The sequence below is a fragment of the Spinacia oleracea genome, chromosome 6, assembly GCF_020520425.1.
Source record: "Spinacia oleracea cultivar Varoflay chromosome 6, BTI_SOV_V1, whole genome shotgun sequence".
Classification (NCBI taxonomy): Eukaryota; Viridiplantae; Streptophyta; class Magnoliopsida; order Caryophyllales; family Amaranthaceae; genus Spinacia; species Spinacia oleracea.
The window spans coordinates 113463494-113480566 of NC_079492.1; the positions used below are offsets into that span (position 1 = coordinate 113463494).

Genomic DNA, 17073 nt, shown 5'->3' on the forward strand with positions numbered 1-17073 from the left:
TCTCATTCTTGATTAACCATAACCGCCAATGTATTAATCAATGTCTCTAATTAAATTGTTTTAAACGGTTGTAAACTAAAATTGGAAAGGGAATGATGAAATGTTGAGGTGATTTATAATGTTTTAAATGAAGAATTGATTATGTATTCTTGGCCACATGTCTTCTAAGTGGTCATGATTATGTGTCTGCCACGTACTTTCAAAATGATATTGCTTACGTGTCGTAAAAAAGAAGTTGGTTTTCTTTTTTAAATACTAGGTAGTGATTGATATAATTGTGCACGTACAAAAAAATATATGACGTAATGGTTAAAATATGCGACTAACAAATGAGAGGTCACATTGTTCGATCTTTCGCCTCGCACGCCCTCAAACCCAAATTGAATCGACTTAAACTAAACCGATCATACGAGTTAAATATTGTCTGCCACATCTTACTATTCTTCTAATTTGCAAAGTTATGCCGGTCCTGTAATAGTCAAAACATTATTTTACCTTTTTTTCAGGGGCGAATTTTTATGGGGTCCAAAATTTTTATGATTTGCGTTTTTTAGTAGGTTAAAGTTGAAAGGTGAATAATCAAAATATAAAATATGTAGTGATCGAATTTAGGAACTTTAATTTTGTGTTTTCATAATAATAAAACTTAATACCCAGTCGACGCGATTTTAATTTAAAATATCACGGTAAAGACGAGTTTTTCATACTTTGAAGGAGATTTACTTTATTATAAATAATTATCACTGAATAAATAGCATACAAAGACACTTGCGGGGCATTGTAAATCTATATACTAAGTAATTAATTAGACCTCTAAAAGGTGCAAAGTAACATGCAACTACAAGTCTATAAAAGTGGAGTATAAAAATACGTGCATTAATAAGAGTATATCGTATGGAAATACAAAATCTTTTTACAGAAATACTAACACTACTATGTTTTTTTGTGTTTTTGTAAAGAAAAATCATTAATCATTAAAAGTACTCCGTAAAAAATAAAAAGTGATGAAGAAAAAACGACTTACAAAGAAAAAAGGAAAACATAAAAACAAAATAAAAACATAAAAGATAAAAAAAAATTAATAAAAAAATCATATTTAATATCCTCTTAAAAGGGTTTGAATCCAAATGCTTGGGTAGAATATCAATCAAGCAACCATTATACGAAAGATATTTCATTGTCATAATTTTAAGTTAATTATATGTATGTTAATTATTTCAAGTGCAATTAATTAACTCAATATCGATTTAAAAAAAATTGTGTCCCTTTGAATCCCTATTGGGCCAAATAGATCCGCCCTTGATTTTTTTGCGTGCCTGTAAACGGTAGAGAGAACTACTAGGACAATGACGTGTATATGGTTCAATATACTTTTTCTTACAGGACTACAGAACGAATACACTATCAAACCAATTGAGGTTTGGATGAGTGGTTAAGGGTCTCTTGCTCCTTAACCAAGGTCTCGGGTTCGAGCTTTGGGAATGGAAAAAATCTCAACTGGGAGGGATGCTGCCCATCGAGGCACCCATGCAAACTCCCGCGGGAGATTAGTCCACTCGCCAAAAGCGGTGGGAACTCCTCGTAGTAGAACAAAAAAAAAAGAGAATGGACTACGTAGAATTATGTGATGTTATGGTAAGTAGGGTAACAAGTCAATACGAAAGGAAGAAAATAAAAGGGCCTTTGAAACTACTACGAAAACTTGAACCTCATCTGAGAAGTCAATAAACAAGGTAACGAACAAATCAAAGATCGACGGTAAAATAATGTAATGAAGATTAAAAGTGAATCATACACAATTAAAATCAACGATTAACCTACCCTTACTTACGCTACGCACATAATTTTCTGGTGTAAAATAGACAGGGAAAATGGGTGCACCAAGCCACCAAATCCTCCTTATAGTTGGTCTAAGTACTTGATTAGAACCTAATTAATGTGCACATTAATTAATTAATTAAGTCGTACATTATTTTCCATATCATGATATCATTTTGTGTATATATAGAGCCATCACTTCTCTTCATATTATCCACACACAATCTCTTAAAAGCTTTACTCTAGCAAAGAATAGAGTGAAAGAGGTTAAGTGAGATGGAATTGCACAACAAAAAATGTGGCCTCTTCATTGGATTGTTCGTGTTTCTTGCATTTACGGCTTGCTTAGCAAGTGCGGCAACACACCATCACAACTTTGTTGTATGTTGTTTATGATGTTTACATGTATCGTCAGTGTTTGATTCACTTTCATACATGAAAATGTAGTTGATTTAACCACTACTTGTGTTTTTGTGATGATATATTAAAAAAAAACAGATTCAACCCAAGTCAGAGAGGAGGCTGTGCAACAACCAAGTGATTATGACGGTAAATGGACAGTTTCCGGGGCCAACCCTGGAGGTACGGAATGGAGACACCCTAGTCATCAAAGTTACTAATGCTGGCAAATACAACATCAGTCTCCACTGGTAATTAATATCTTACAGAGCTAGTAAAAAACAAACAGTGGTTGAAACAGATATATTAAAGTGTTGTAAATGTTTCATTTAGGCATGGCATCCGGCAAATGAGAACACCGTGGGCAGATGGACCAGAGTATGTAACACAATGCCCAATTAGGCCAGGAGGAATCTACACATACCGTTTCACCATCGAAGATCAAGAGGGGACGTTATGGTGGCATGCTCATAGCAAATGGTTGCGAGCCACTGTATATGGAGCTCTAGTCATTTATCCAAAGCTAGGATCTTCATATCCCTTCCCAAAGCCTTCTAAGGAATTTCCTTTAATTCTAGGTAAGATGAATGATGTCCTATTCTCATCAGACTCCTTCAATTTGTATTTAAAATCGAATTCTGACAAATTTTGTGTTTAATTGAAAGGGGAATGGTGGAACAGAGACCCAATGCAAGTCCTTCGACAGGCTATGGTTACAGGAGCAGCTCCAAATGTGTCTGATGCATATACTATCAATGCTCAACCTGGTGATCTATATGCATGCTCAAGTCAAGGTTTGGTTTTCTGCATTCTTTCAGTACTCTAATGTTCAACTGATCATGTCAAATCTATTGCATAACTTAACCACAGTTTCAATTGCTATGCAGATACAAGTATATTCCCTGTTAAATCTGGGGAGACGTTTCTTCTCCGGATCATCAATGCTGCACTCAATCAACAACTCTTTTTTGCTATTGCTAACCACCAAATGACAGTCGTAGAAGCAGATGCGGCTTATACAAAGCCCTTCACTACCAATGTTGTCATGATAGGGCCAGGACAAACAACCAATGTACTAGTCACTGCTAACCAACCACCAGGCCGTTACTACATGGCAGCTACAGCCTATGCTAGTGCTCCTGGGGTAGCCTTTGACAACACCACCACAACTGCAATTCTTGAATACAGAAGAAGCAGGAGTTCTTCAAGACCAGTTCTTCCACAACTACCAGTATGGAATGATACAAACACTGCCAACGCATTCACAGCTCGATTTAGGAGCATCTACAGGGGGAAAGTCCCACTTCGGATTGATGAAAACCTGTTTTTTACAATCAACCTCGGACAAATCAACTGTTCACGTCCAAGTTTCCGTTGTCAAGCACCTAATAACACTAGATTCACTGCCAGCATGAACAATGTTTCATTCATGCTTCCAACAAGAAATTCCATTCTGCAAGCTATGTACCAGAATACCCCTGGTGTCTTCACAACAGATTTCCCTCCAGTGCCCCCGGTGCAATTTGATTATACTGGAAATGTAAGCCGAGGGTTGTGGACTCCTGTTCCAGGGACAAAAGTATACAGGTTGAAATTTGGATCTCATGTACAAATAATTTTACAAAATACTAACATTGTCACAGTTGAAGACCATCCAATGCATCTTCATGGCTACCATTTCTTTGTTGTTGGTACTGGTAAAGGTAACTTCAATCCAACAACAGATCCTGCCAGATTCAATCTGGTTGATCCACCAGCAAGGAATACAGTCGGAACAACACCTGGTGGATGGGTTGCTATTCGATTTGTAGCTGATAACCCAGGTGATTTTCTTGATAATTATTGGATTACACCCTTTTATCACCATATTACTCGTATACTTACGCTAATCTTTCTGTTTCTTGTCTATTGTTCTTGCAGGGGTTTGGTTAATGCACTGTCATCTTGATGTTCATATTGGGTGGGGTTTAGCTATGGTCTTCTTGGTTGAAAACGGTGTTGGTCAACTGCAGTCCTTGGAATCCCCTCCGCTAGATCTTCCTCAATGTTAAAGAGTACATGAAATTAAATCCAGCTTAATATCAAGGAATATATATAGCCTAAGTCACAAGTTCAAAGGACAGTTTTTTGTCACATAATAATGTACGTAGTATACCATTTTTCATAGTCACTCGTTTCCATGTACCGAGCTCTGTTATCTTATGAATCAAAACTATTTAAGTTTCCATTTTTGATATGATCTTCAAACATAGAACAAGTTCATACTGAGTTGCTTTCTAGAATAGTTGGTACAGGAGTTGTTTGAGAACCTGGCCAGAACAAAGACAAGTTTATGTTGTTCATCCAACAAACCCCCTTTCCTATGTTGAAATTCTTAAACCTACTGATAGAAACTAAGGTCAACCTCAAAAGCTTAAAAGCATAACAAATCAAACACAAAAGTTCAACAGAAATCCATTACTCGGAGGAAAGGAACTTTTTTTCATAATTTTTATTTTTTTATGTTTTTTTTACCGGGGAAAGGATTATCGCAAACAAAAATAAATAAAGACGTAATGTATTTGTAAAACTACATGTACATAGTACATTTGCCTATTCACCTAATTTGCACTTATTTTTCCTAGACTTTTCTCATCCGGCTTTACCTGAACTTATCTTACAGATAAACTATATTTGACTAATCCTTATTTTTTCCGAACTTATCTAAAATAAATGGAATGTAGGAAATTATCCTTGAGATTATTATTGATTGTACGGGAGTATTTATACAAGTGTATACAAGAGATACTAGGGTTTACAAAGTATTCTATTTACTATAAATAACAATGCATAAAATATTTACAATATATTTATCACACCCCCGCAGTCGAAGCGGGAGGTTCCCGTACGCTGAGACTGTCCCGAAAATCATTGAAGAGTACGCGCGGAAGACCTTTAGTGAAAATGTCAGCAATTTGATAACGGGACGGAATATGGAGAACTCGAACATGCCCCTTAGCAACCTTTTCGCGAACAAAATGGATGTCCATCTCAATATGTTTAGTGCGTTGATGTTGAACGGGATTGCCGGAAAGATAAATCGCACTAACATTGTCACAATAGACTAGAGTAGCTTTGTGGATTGGATTATTGAGTTCTAAGAGAAGATTACGGATCCAACAAGATTCAGAGACCACATTGGCTACCCCTCGATACTCTGCTTCGGCACTAGAGCGAGACAAAGTGGGCTGTCGTTTTGACGACCAAGAAATGAGATTATCTCCAAGAAAGACACAATATCCAGATGTGGAACGTCGGGTGTCCGGACAACCACCCCAATCCGCATCTGTATAAGAGACAAGACCAGAAGTAGAGGATTTGTACAAGTGCAGGCCAAGGGAGAGAGTACCTTGAATGTACCGAATAATGCGTTTCAAGGCTCGTAGGTGCTCATCACGAGGATCATGCATATGAAGGCAAACCTGTTGTACGGCATAAGAAATGTCTGGTCTGGTGAAAGTGAGATATTGAAGTGCACCGGCAAGACTGCGATACTGAGTAGGGTCAGCGCATTGTGGCCCGGAGGTGGCGCTGAGCTTCGAGTGAGTATCAACTGGGGTCGAGACCGGTGAACAAGATGACATACCTGCCCGCTCGATTATCTCCTCGGCATATGTACGCTGTGAAAGGAATAAGCCAGAAGCATGGCGGGTCACAGCAATGCCCAAAAAATAACTCAGAGGACCTAAGTCCTTCATATCAAATTTCGAGCTGAGAAGAGACATAATGTGTCGCCGAAGAGAATCAGAAGAAGCAGTGAGAATAATGTCATCAACATATAGCAAGATGTAAGCCGTTTCGGCACCATGATGATAAATGAATAGAGAATGATCAGACTTGCTATGAGTGAAACCAATGGTGAAAACATAATCAGCAAACCTTTGGTACCATGCACGTGGAGCTTGTTTAAGACCATACAGAGACTTTTTCAACAAACACACATAATCTGGATGAGATGGGTCGCGGAAACCCATTGGTTGATGCATGTAGACAGTTTCTTGCAAGTGACCATGTAAGAAAGCATTTTTGACATCGAGCTGATGAATGGGCCAAGACTTAGATAGAGCAATACTGAGAACCGACCGAATGGTGGCGGGCTTGACCACCGGGCTGAAAGTCTCGTAACAATCCACACCAACCTGTTAAGATTGCCCATCACCTACAAGACGGGCTTTATGCCGCTCAAAATCACCATTAGATTTACGTTTATGACGAAAAATCCATAAAGAGCGAATAATATTAACACCAACAGGACGAGGTACTAACTCCCATGTCTCATTTTTAATAAGAGCATTAAATTCATCTAACATGGCATCTTTCCAATTCGGGTCGGACAAGGCCGCCTTTGGGTTAATTACGAGGAATGGGTGAGATGGTAACCGTGGCGGACAAGTTTAGGGGGCGTTTGGGTTTAAAAATGCCATGAGATGAGCGTGTTGCCATGCGGTGTGTGGGCTGCACACGCGCCGGCACTGTGGACTGGGAGATAGGAGTTACGGGTGGGCCTGGAGATGTTGAGTCCAGCAAGGCTGGTGTAGGTGCAGGTTAGGCCGTGGGAGAGAGATCCAGTGGAGAGGGTGGATGTGTGTTTTGGGCTAAGGGAAGGGAGGGAGGTGGTAAAGGAGTAGTGGGCTGGGCCGGCTGGTGTGATGGGGCTGGAGGTGCCGTAGGAACTGGGCACAAGGGAGATGAAATCCCAAATTGCAGAAAGTCATACGAAGGATGAAAGTGAGTATTGGTTTCTGAAAATGGAAATTTGGTTTCATCGAAAATCACATGCCGGGAGATGATTATTTTACCACTCGAAATGTCAAAACATTTATAACCCCGATGATTAGGAGGATAGCCCAAGAAAACACAAGGAAGGGACCGGGATTGTAACTTATTGATTGTTGTCGAAGGAATCAAGGGAAAACATAAGCACCCGAAGACTCGTAAATGAGAGTAGGAGGGATCTTTAAGATAAAGGAGCTGAGTGGGTGACTTGTGTTTTAGGAGTTTGGTGGGCAAGATGTTTAGGAGATAGGTGGCCATTTGAAGCGCATGATGTCAAAAAGAGGGAGGCATGGAGGAATGCGCAAGGAGAGTCCGAATTAAATTAGTAATTGTTCGAATTTTTCTCTCAGCCTTGCCGTTTTGTGAAGAGGTATGGGGGCAAGAGAAACGGAAAGTCATACCATTTTTCGAACAAAATAACTTAAAAGAATTATTGTCATATTCCCGCCCATTGTCACATTGAAAACATTTAATTTTCCGTTCGAATTGAGTGTGGATGAAATTACTGAATTGCAGAAATGTGGAATAAACTTGGGATTTAGCACCTAAGGGAAATGTCCACAGAAAATTCGTAAAATCATCCAAAAATAAGATGTAATATTTGTGACCGGCAGAACTTAAAACCGGGGAGGTCCATAGATCACTATGACAAATATCAAATGGCAGTAAAGTACGAGAAATAGAGTCGTAGAATGGCAACTTAATATTTTTACCAAACACACAAGATTGACAAATAGAAGAGTTTGAAGTGCGATTACAATCAATAAGTTTATTATTTTTGAGAGAATTAAAAACTAAGGATCTCGGATGACCCAATCGGGCGTGCCATAGAGCAGGAGACAAGGCAGTGAAGGCGGAAGGATTTGTGGCTCGATTTTAATATCAGTAGGAACATAAATGGATGGACTGTGAGCCGAATAAGCTTGTTGGGGACGGGAACCAAGAATGCCAGGCTGCCTCGGAGCTATGCTACGTGCTGGCTGCATGGGGGTAAGGGCAAGGGGGGACTTGCCAATTCTGCTGCTGTTGAGGCACATGGGGAACCCACTGCCAGGAACCCCAAGATTGCGGCGCCTGCTGCTGACCACCGCCGGTCTGAGCCCCGGAGGAGTTGCCGCCGTTGTTACCACCCCTGTGCTTTCCCCGGCCACCCCTCTTACCACCGTTATGGCCGCGATTTCCATTATTACCGCCGCGGCGAGGTTGATTCGAACGATTAAAATTGTTTGGGGCACCGTCCGAATCGTCATGGTGGTTAGTGGTAAGGAGAGCCGTGGCGTCGACAGTAGCGCCGTCTCCGGCCTGGTGTGCTTTGCGCTTTTCCTCCATACAGAGGCTGGACCGTGCTTCTGTGAATGAGGGAAGGGGTTTTGCTCGTGATAAATTGATGGCCATACCATCATAGTTTGCATTTAGCCCAGCAATTAGTCGCAAAACGAGCCTGTTGTTAGACACCGGAGCACCGACGCCGGCAAGTTGGTCAGCTAGGGTTTTCAATTCAAGGCAATAGGAGTCCATGTTAGGGAAGTTGTCTAGTTTAACGGCGTTAAACTGTTGTTCCAGGTATACGGCACGAGAAATTTCATTGTCCTGAAAGATGAGACGAAGGCTCTTCCAGGCCTTCATGGCAGTGGTGTCAGGAACTATAATCGTGCTCAGGAGGTCATGAGAAATCGTACCATATATCCATTGGAGGACGGCAGCGTCGAGACGGTTCCATTCAGCAATTTCAGCTTCGGTTTTCGCCGTGGTGGAGTCGCCGGCGGCTGATGGAGCAGGGGCAATGATATGGTCGATGACTCGGTGGACTCGACAATGAAGTTTGAAGAGTTCTGCCCAATGAGAGTATTGGCCCTTGTCCAATTCCAAAACAATGGGGACGACATTTTTGATATTGGAGAGAGAGTAGCATGAGAGGTGTCAGCCATGGTGGGATAAAGGAAGAAGGAGGACGAAAGAGGAAGAAGGGAGGGCGGCAGAACTGCTAGGGTTCAGGAAAGGGGGCCTGATACCATGTAGGAAATTATCCTTGAGATTATTATTGATTGTACGGGAGTATTTATACAAGTGTATACAAGAGATACTAGGGTTTACAAAGTATTCTATTTACTATAAATAACAATGCATAAAATATTTACAATATATTTATCATGGAAGGTGAAAAGAACAAGACCATTGGAAATAGTATATATACGTGGAATAGTATTATTTGTGAAAGTCATCTAGTTCACAAATTGGAAGTACTCACAAAATTTATTGTTTCAACGGTTTCATAAACCAAATAAAACATCATTTGTCACACTATGCCAACCATTTATAATTAAGAACATACATTATGACAATATTAACAGAAGATCCTTAACTATAGTTGTTATGATATATCCTTCCCTCCAAAAAAAATTGTTATGATAAATCTGGAACTTTCTCTAATAAGACCATATGCATTCTTGACCCTTGGTCAAGTGCAAAATATTTTCTCTCTCATACTTCCCCTTCTTCCACCTCATATTCTACTAAGTTGACATATCTATTACTCTAACCTCTTATTTTTCTTCTACAATCTTGACCCAAGGTCATCATCATTCTCTCACATACTTTCTACATATACTCAACTCAAATTCTTTCTCCAACACAATTACGAATTTTTAAAACTAATAAATATTCTGTTGAATAATAGATATATAATCTGTAAAAAAAAAATGGTATTTTTGTTAATGATAATAATCAAATATTTAATATATATTGAAAAAAAAATCTTAAAATAAGGTGTTGTAAGAAAAGTTAGAAATGAAAATAATGGTGCATCTCAACCAGCAAACTAGTATAGAAACATTTATTTTTAGGCCAATATATAACTTGACAAGGGGTCAGGTTTCTGACTTGGGTCAAGTACCACCCTTACTTGACATATGCAAGCAATCAACATTGTGAAGATTTTGCCCAATCAACCTTCACTTGACAGGAGCCTCAAGTCAAGGATGTTTGTGCTCTAAAAGTGTTTCAAATGTAAACTAGTCATGTAAAGATAGGAGAAAGGAAATATTTCATAAACATTAGGTACGGAGTCAACTTAAGTGCAGCACAAAATTTTGAAGAATACACATATTTAGAGATAGATTAACATTACCAATTTACCACAAACACTGTCATTGGATGTTCTTTTACAAAATTGCACATAAACTCGAATCAATAACAGGCCGTAAAATAATGTTCAAAAAATCATGAATCGTTGAGGAAGGAATATCAACCATAGCAAGTTTCTACCACGAATATGAGCAAATTTGCTTACTGACCCCATTAAGCTTAATCAGCTTATTAGGTTGGATTCTTTCCGACAATTAGTTGGTTGGGTTGAACCGTTGAACCTTCTACCAAAAAAACACTGCACAACAGATACTTTCAACGTTCTGTTAGTAATGCCTCATATGCATTGGTCGAATGAATGGGTTTAACAATTGTACGGAGCAACATTAAAAACAATTAACCAATCATTTTGACAAAAATCTAAGGAGAAATTACTTTCAATAATCCAACCTTTCGACGATTTTTCGTTAATTAATAATCCAACCTATTAATTACTCCTCCGTATTTATTTAACAGATACACTTGGTCGGGCACGGGTATTAAGAAAAAGAATTGAATGAAATAAAGTAATAAAACAAGTGGGGTTGAGTAGCTATTTTAATAAGAAAAACAAATGGGGACCATGTCATTTTAGGGAGCGGGGTTGGGGTGGGGTGTAAATATACTCCCTCCGTCCCTTAATACTCGCACCGTTTTGATTTTTTGCACTATTCACATAATTCACTTTGACCCTATTTTATTTATAATATATGAAAACAAAGGTTAATATATAATATATTGTTGGCTTCATCATAATATATATTTTCAAAATATTAATATTTTTATAAGTTTTTATAATATGTGGTTAAAAATATTGGTAGTCAAAGTTGTGCATTGGCAAACGTGTCCAGTTAAAACGGTGCGAGTATTAAGGGACGGAGGGAGTATTATTTAATTAGATGGTGGGGTTGATAATTTACTAAAAATAGCAAGCGGTCTCTTAAATAAATACGGCCGGAAAAGACAAGTGTATCCTTAAATAAATACAGAGGGAGTATTATCTATTAATCCAACCTTTACACCCTATTGAACCCAAATGACCGAAAATCGGTAAAGAAGGTCAACTTTCTGTTTCCCTCCCCGTAGCTGCTGCCAGCCCAACCAGAAAATCAGCCCCATCCAAAATATCTTATCCCCGCCTCCCTGAAAAAACAACCCACCCTCGAAACCCCCTATCTCCACCATCTTCATCAACTCCAACCCCAACCAAACCAATCTCTCATCAAAATCGACCAAATTCATTGTCCTTGCCGCCGCAACAAGCATGAGAAGACGGGGAGAGAAATCCGCATCTCCTCAAGCCCAAACTACCACATTGCGTCGCAACCATACCCACCAAATTTCCCGCCTCCAGCAAGCCTAGCTGCACAACACCTGTGCCACCAGGACTCGTCGGAATGTCGTACCCACACCAGAAATTTCAGAATTTTCGAGTGAATTTGGGAAACATATAGACAACCTTTTTTGGATTTTAGGCATGAATTAGAGTAATCGGTGTTAAATATCAAACAAAATAAACTTATTTAACAACATAGCATATGAAATCAAAGGTTTTACATCTAAACAAAAAAAATTGGGACTTGTGGTGTTCTGTTGTAGGTGGTGGCTTAAGATGGTGGTAGTGGAGCTAGGAGGTGTTGTGGGGTGTGTTGAAGGGGTGGTGGTGTTGCTGGAGTTATTACTGGCGATCATTGTTGTTTTTCGTAGGAATTAAATGTTGAAGATCATCATATACGAAATATTACTTTCCTTGTTGGTGCTGAGGGAGGAGGAAGTAAAGAGGAAGGAATGAAAAAAACAGAATGAAGAAAGGAGGAAAAGAAAAGAGAAGAAAAGGAAAAAGAAAATTATATATTTTTCAAAAGTAAAAATAAATTATAGCAAATTGTTGCATTACACGTGTACATATTACCGGTTGTATCAGGTTGGTAACCGATTATGTGCAATAAAAGTTAACGGGATGTAAAGGTTGGATTATTAGATAATAATTCATAGGTTGGATTATTAGATAATAATTCATAGGTTGGATTATTAACGGAAAATCGTCGAAATGTTGGATTATTTAAAGTAATTTTTCCAAAATCTAATCTAATATATATATAAAAATGAGGCATATTTGCTGAAATATTAGAGCGCCACCTAGGATTACTATTGGTTTCGGCCAATGAAAAATAAGATTTCTAATTTATTTTTGAATTAAAAAAAATCAAGTGTCACGTAGATATTTTAATTAATTAATTATCCAAAATCAAACACTCTAATAATTAAAAAATAAATCTAAAATAAAAATCATCCAAAATCAAACACTAATCTAGATTAAAATTCATCCAAAATCAAACACTAATCTAAAATAAAATTCAATCTAAAATCAAAGACTAATCCAATATTAGAGCGCAACGTAGAAAATCTAATGCTTTCGGCCAATGAAAAAAAAATTGGAAATTATTTCTGAATTTAAAAAGTCAAGTGGACGTAGATAAATAATTAGGCGTCACATAGATATTTTTATTAATTAATTATTAATATTACGCATATACAATTTCATCCAAAATCAAACACTCTAATAATTAAAAAATAAATCTATAATGAAATTCAATCCAAAATCAAAAAAAAAATCTAATCTAATACTTCCTCCGTTCCGGAAATATTGCACCATTTGTTTTTTACACTATTCACACTACGACTTTGACAAATTTTTGTGATTTGTACGTAATGAAATTTTATTCATGTGAGGTCATGTTAGATCCGTATCGATATATATTTTCTAAATATTAATTTTTTATAATTTTTACTTAGACACAATTTGAGATATTAAGAGTGAAAGTAATGGTTAGAAGAGTAAAAGTCAACCATGGTGCGATATATCTGGAACGGAGGAAGTATATAAATATAGAAGTTGGTATATATAGGAGCTTTATTTTAACTTAACAATTTAATAAAATTCGTGCATCGCACGGGCTAAAATTTAATTACTAATATATGTAACTTCATCTAAAATCAATCACTCTAATAATTAGAAAATAAATCTAAAATTAAATTTATCAAGAATTAAACACTAATATAAAATTAAATAAATAAAAATCAATTTAAAATCAAACATTAATCCAATATTAGAGGGCCATGTAGGAAATCTAATGGTTTCCGCCAATGAAAAATAAGATTTCAAATTTAATTTTGAATTAAAAAAGTCGAGTGCCACGTAGATAAATAATTAAGTGTCACGTAGATATTTTTATTAATTATTTATTAATATTACGCATATACAATTTCATCAAAAACAAACATTCTCATAATTTTAAAAAAAATCTAAAATGAAATTCAAAAAGTAATCTAATCTAATATATAAAAGTGGTATATACATAAAATTTATATTTAAACATAACAATTTAATAGAATCCGTGCATCGCACGGGCTAAAATCTAGTATATATATATATATACAAAGGAGGCATATTTGATGAAATATAAAAGCGCCACCTAGGATTAATATTGGTTTCGGCAAATGAAGAATAAGATTTCTAATTTATTTTTGAATTAAAAAAAAATCAAGTGCCATGTAGATAATTAATTAGGTTCCACGTAGATATTTCAATTAATTAATTACTTATATATACAACTCCATCCTAAATCAAACACTCTAATAATTAAAAAATAAATCTAAAATAAAATTCATCCAAAATCAAAAACTAATCTAAAATAAAATTCATCCAAAATCAAACACTAATCTAAAATAAAATTCAATCCAAAATCAAACACTAATCCAATATTAGAGCGCCACGTAGGAAACAGGAATGGCAATGGATCAGACTCGGGTCGGATGTAGTAAAATCCATATCCGATCCATTTAAAATTCGGACTCCAAAATTGCATCCATACCCAAATCAATTTACAATTCGGACTCTAAAATTGCATCCATATCCATATCCATATCCATATCCACATCCATATCCATTTAAAATTCGGACTCCAAAATTGCATCCATATCCAAAACCGAATCCATAGCTAAATCCGAATCATGCGTTAACTTTACTTACATAGAACTTGTATTTTTTTTAATTTAAACTAATTTAGGAAATACAAACTTTTATATAAATCGGATTTAGAAATCCTATTTCTCATTTACCAAAATCTAATTAGTTTCTAATAAATTAATAAATTACCAATATATGTGTTTTCATCAAATATATTAGATTATATTGGGAACTTCCTTTTAAAAAAAAGTTATTTACGAAAAATAATACACTTTGAAATAATTTCAGGTCGAATTCGCACTCGGATTCGAATTGGGGTCAAAGTCTCTGCAGACTCCATATCCGATCCATATCCATTCGGATTCGGATGTTTTTAATCGGATTCGGATTCGGACTTTTTTTTCTCGGATTCGGATCGAATATTTTCCTTCGGATCGGGTCGGACTCAGTTCGGATTCGGATGTGATTGTCATCCCTAGTAGGAAACCTAATGCTTTCGGCCAATGAAAAATAATATTTTGAAATTATTTTTGAATTAAAAAAGTTGAGTGCCATGTAGATATATATTTTTATTAATTAATTATTAATATTACGCATATACAATTTCATCCAAAATAAAACACTCTAATAATTAAAAAATAAATCTAAAATGAAATTTAATCCAAAATCCAAAATAATCAAATCTAATATATAAATATAGTAGTTGGTATATATAGAAGTTTTATTTTAACTTAACAATTTATTAGAATTCGTGCATCACACGGGCTAAAATCTAGTAATAAAATAAAACTAACCAAACTAAATGTATCAGAGTTTTTTTTTTTAAAGAAAAAACTCACGTCAGTTCATTTTATTGTTTTATACGTGGTTAAAACTTATTATTTACTATTAATTAATTATATAATATTTATTATTAAGTACTGTTCCCTCCTGTCCCACAATTATGTTTCAGTTTCTATTTTTCACGTTTGTTAATACACATTTTATATCATTTTTATCTCCAATTATACATTACTGTAGTAAACAAAACCCCACATGAATATGTTTATTCCTTATATATTGAAAAGATATTAGACAATTATTTTCAATTGTGAATAGTGTCAAAATCTTAAACAGGAACATCATTGTGGAACGGAGGGAGTATAATTTATTATTAATTACTATAATTTATTACGAATTATTATTAATTATTTAATCATTAATTATTAAATTATTTATAATTAATTATTAATTATTTATTACGGAGTATTTGTTATTCATTATTTATCGTTTATTGTTTACTGCTAATTGTTTATTATTTATTACTTATTTCAATTCAGTATTATTCAGTTAAATTTAGTTCAATTAAGTTAAATTAAGTTAAGTTAAGTTCAGACCAATTGCTTGTTGTTCAGTAGTGTATAAGCTTATTTCAAAGATTCTTACTTCAAGAATGCATAGTGTGATTGGTAAAGTTGTAAAATTCTCTCAAGATGGTTTTATTCCTGGTAGGGCTATCTCTGATAATATCCTATTAGCTTGTGAGCTAGTTAAGGGTTTCAGACATTTTGCCAATGAGATCCTGTATGGCTAAATGCAGCTTGACTAAAGTTAAAACAATGGGTAGACACTATACCTGGAATAACAAACAGGAGGATTCTTCTAGAATCTTTACTATAATTGATAGAGGACTATCTAATGCATCTTGAGATGATATGTTCCCCATAGCTGAAGCAGTGTTCTTCTTATCTGAAGGAAATTATGATCATTGCCCCATGATTTTGAGCACTTTCCCCTCAGGTAAGGCAAAGAAACCTTTTAGGTTCTATAATATGTGGACCTCATCCCCTGAGTTCCTCCCTATAGTTACCAAGCACTGGCAACAGTTTGTATATGGGTGTCCAATGTTTAGAATTATCCAGAAGTTTAAGTGGATAAAATAGGACCTCAGACTCCTGAACAAGGCTGGATTCAGTGATGTTGAAGCAGTTAAAGTTCAATTACAAAAAAAAGTTAGCTGATGTGCAGGACAAGATGCATTAAGAAAAAACCATTGTTGCAGCTTACAGAATAGCCCATAACAACTACCTTTCCTTTCTTCACCAAACTGCAAAAGTTCACTGGTTGGAGAAGAGGGGTGAGAAAAGCAGAGCATTCAACTAAAGTATCAAACAGAGAAGAAAATACAACACAATTCACTCTATCCAATCAGCCAATGGAGTATGGGCGAACTCAGTTGAGGCAATCCAACTGCTTTCCTTGACTTGTATAGGGGACTTTTTAGTTCAAACATGGCTGCCAGGACCCCAATCAAAAAAGCTATTATGGACAGGGGCCCAGGAAGTTATCCTGCAACTTCACAGTGAGTGATATCAAAAGATTCATAAATGATATGCCAAGCAACAAGATCCCTGGGCTAGATGGCTTTAACAGTCAATTTTTCAAACACACGTGGGATATTATCAAAACTGACCTTCACGCTGTTGTCAATGACTTCTTCTGGGAAAATGCTGAAGGAAATCGATGTAACCTCCATTACATTGATTGCCAAGGTCAGTGTGCCTTATGCTGTAGGAGATTTCAGACGCATAGCATGCTGCTGTGTGCTTTACAAGTGTATCTCTAAATTACTGTGTGAGAAACTGGGTGAGGTGCTTCCTGAGCTGATATTATTTAACACAACCATGGGGCTTTCGTGCTTTTGTTTCAGGCAGATCCATTCTTCATAAAGTTTTTGTGTGTCAAGATATCATCAAAATGTACAGGAAGGGTCAACCTGTAATGGACCACACCAAACCGTCTGACCCACCTGTTCTGGTTTACAGGAGGCGCAACAGAAGGACTGCAGGCACCAACAACAACCTCAACAACACCAACACAGCAAGAGAAGTGGGAGCAGGCCCAGAGCACTAACTGACAAAAAAAAGGAGCAGCAACAGTCATTAATGAATTGTACTTACAGCCTTTGG

General features: G+C 36.3%; 2 protein-coding genes across 2 annotated transcripts; one reads left to right on the forward strand and one right to left on the reverse strand.

Moving 5' to 3' along the window:
• The first annotated feature begins 2030 nt into the window (after window positions 1-2030).
• Window positions 2031-4448, forward strand: LOC110785895 (laccase-3). Its single transcript, XM_021990413.2, has 6 exons — window positions 2031-2199; window positions 2317-2468; window positions 2551-2795; window positions 2883-3011; window positions 3105-4040; window positions 4138-4448. The coding sequence occupies exons 1-6, from the start codon at window positions 2095-2097 to the stop codon at window positions 4266-4268; spliced, it is 1698 nt and encodes a 565-aa protein (XP_021846105.2). The 5' UTR covers window positions 2031-2094; the 3' UTR covers window positions 4269-4448.
• Window positions 4449-8001: 3553 nt separating this feature from the next.
• On the reverse strand, window positions 8002-11397 carry LOC130463503 (uncharacterized). The gene is made up of 2 exons (XM_056832649.1): window positions 11316-11397; window positions 8002-8864 (listed from the first exon to the last, which is right to left on the reverse strand). The coding sequence occupies exons 1-2, from the start codon at window positions 11395-11397 to the stop codon at window positions 8002-8004; spliced, it is 945 nt and encodes a 314-aa protein (XP_056688627.1).
• Window positions 11398-17073: the final 5676 nt, after the last annotated feature.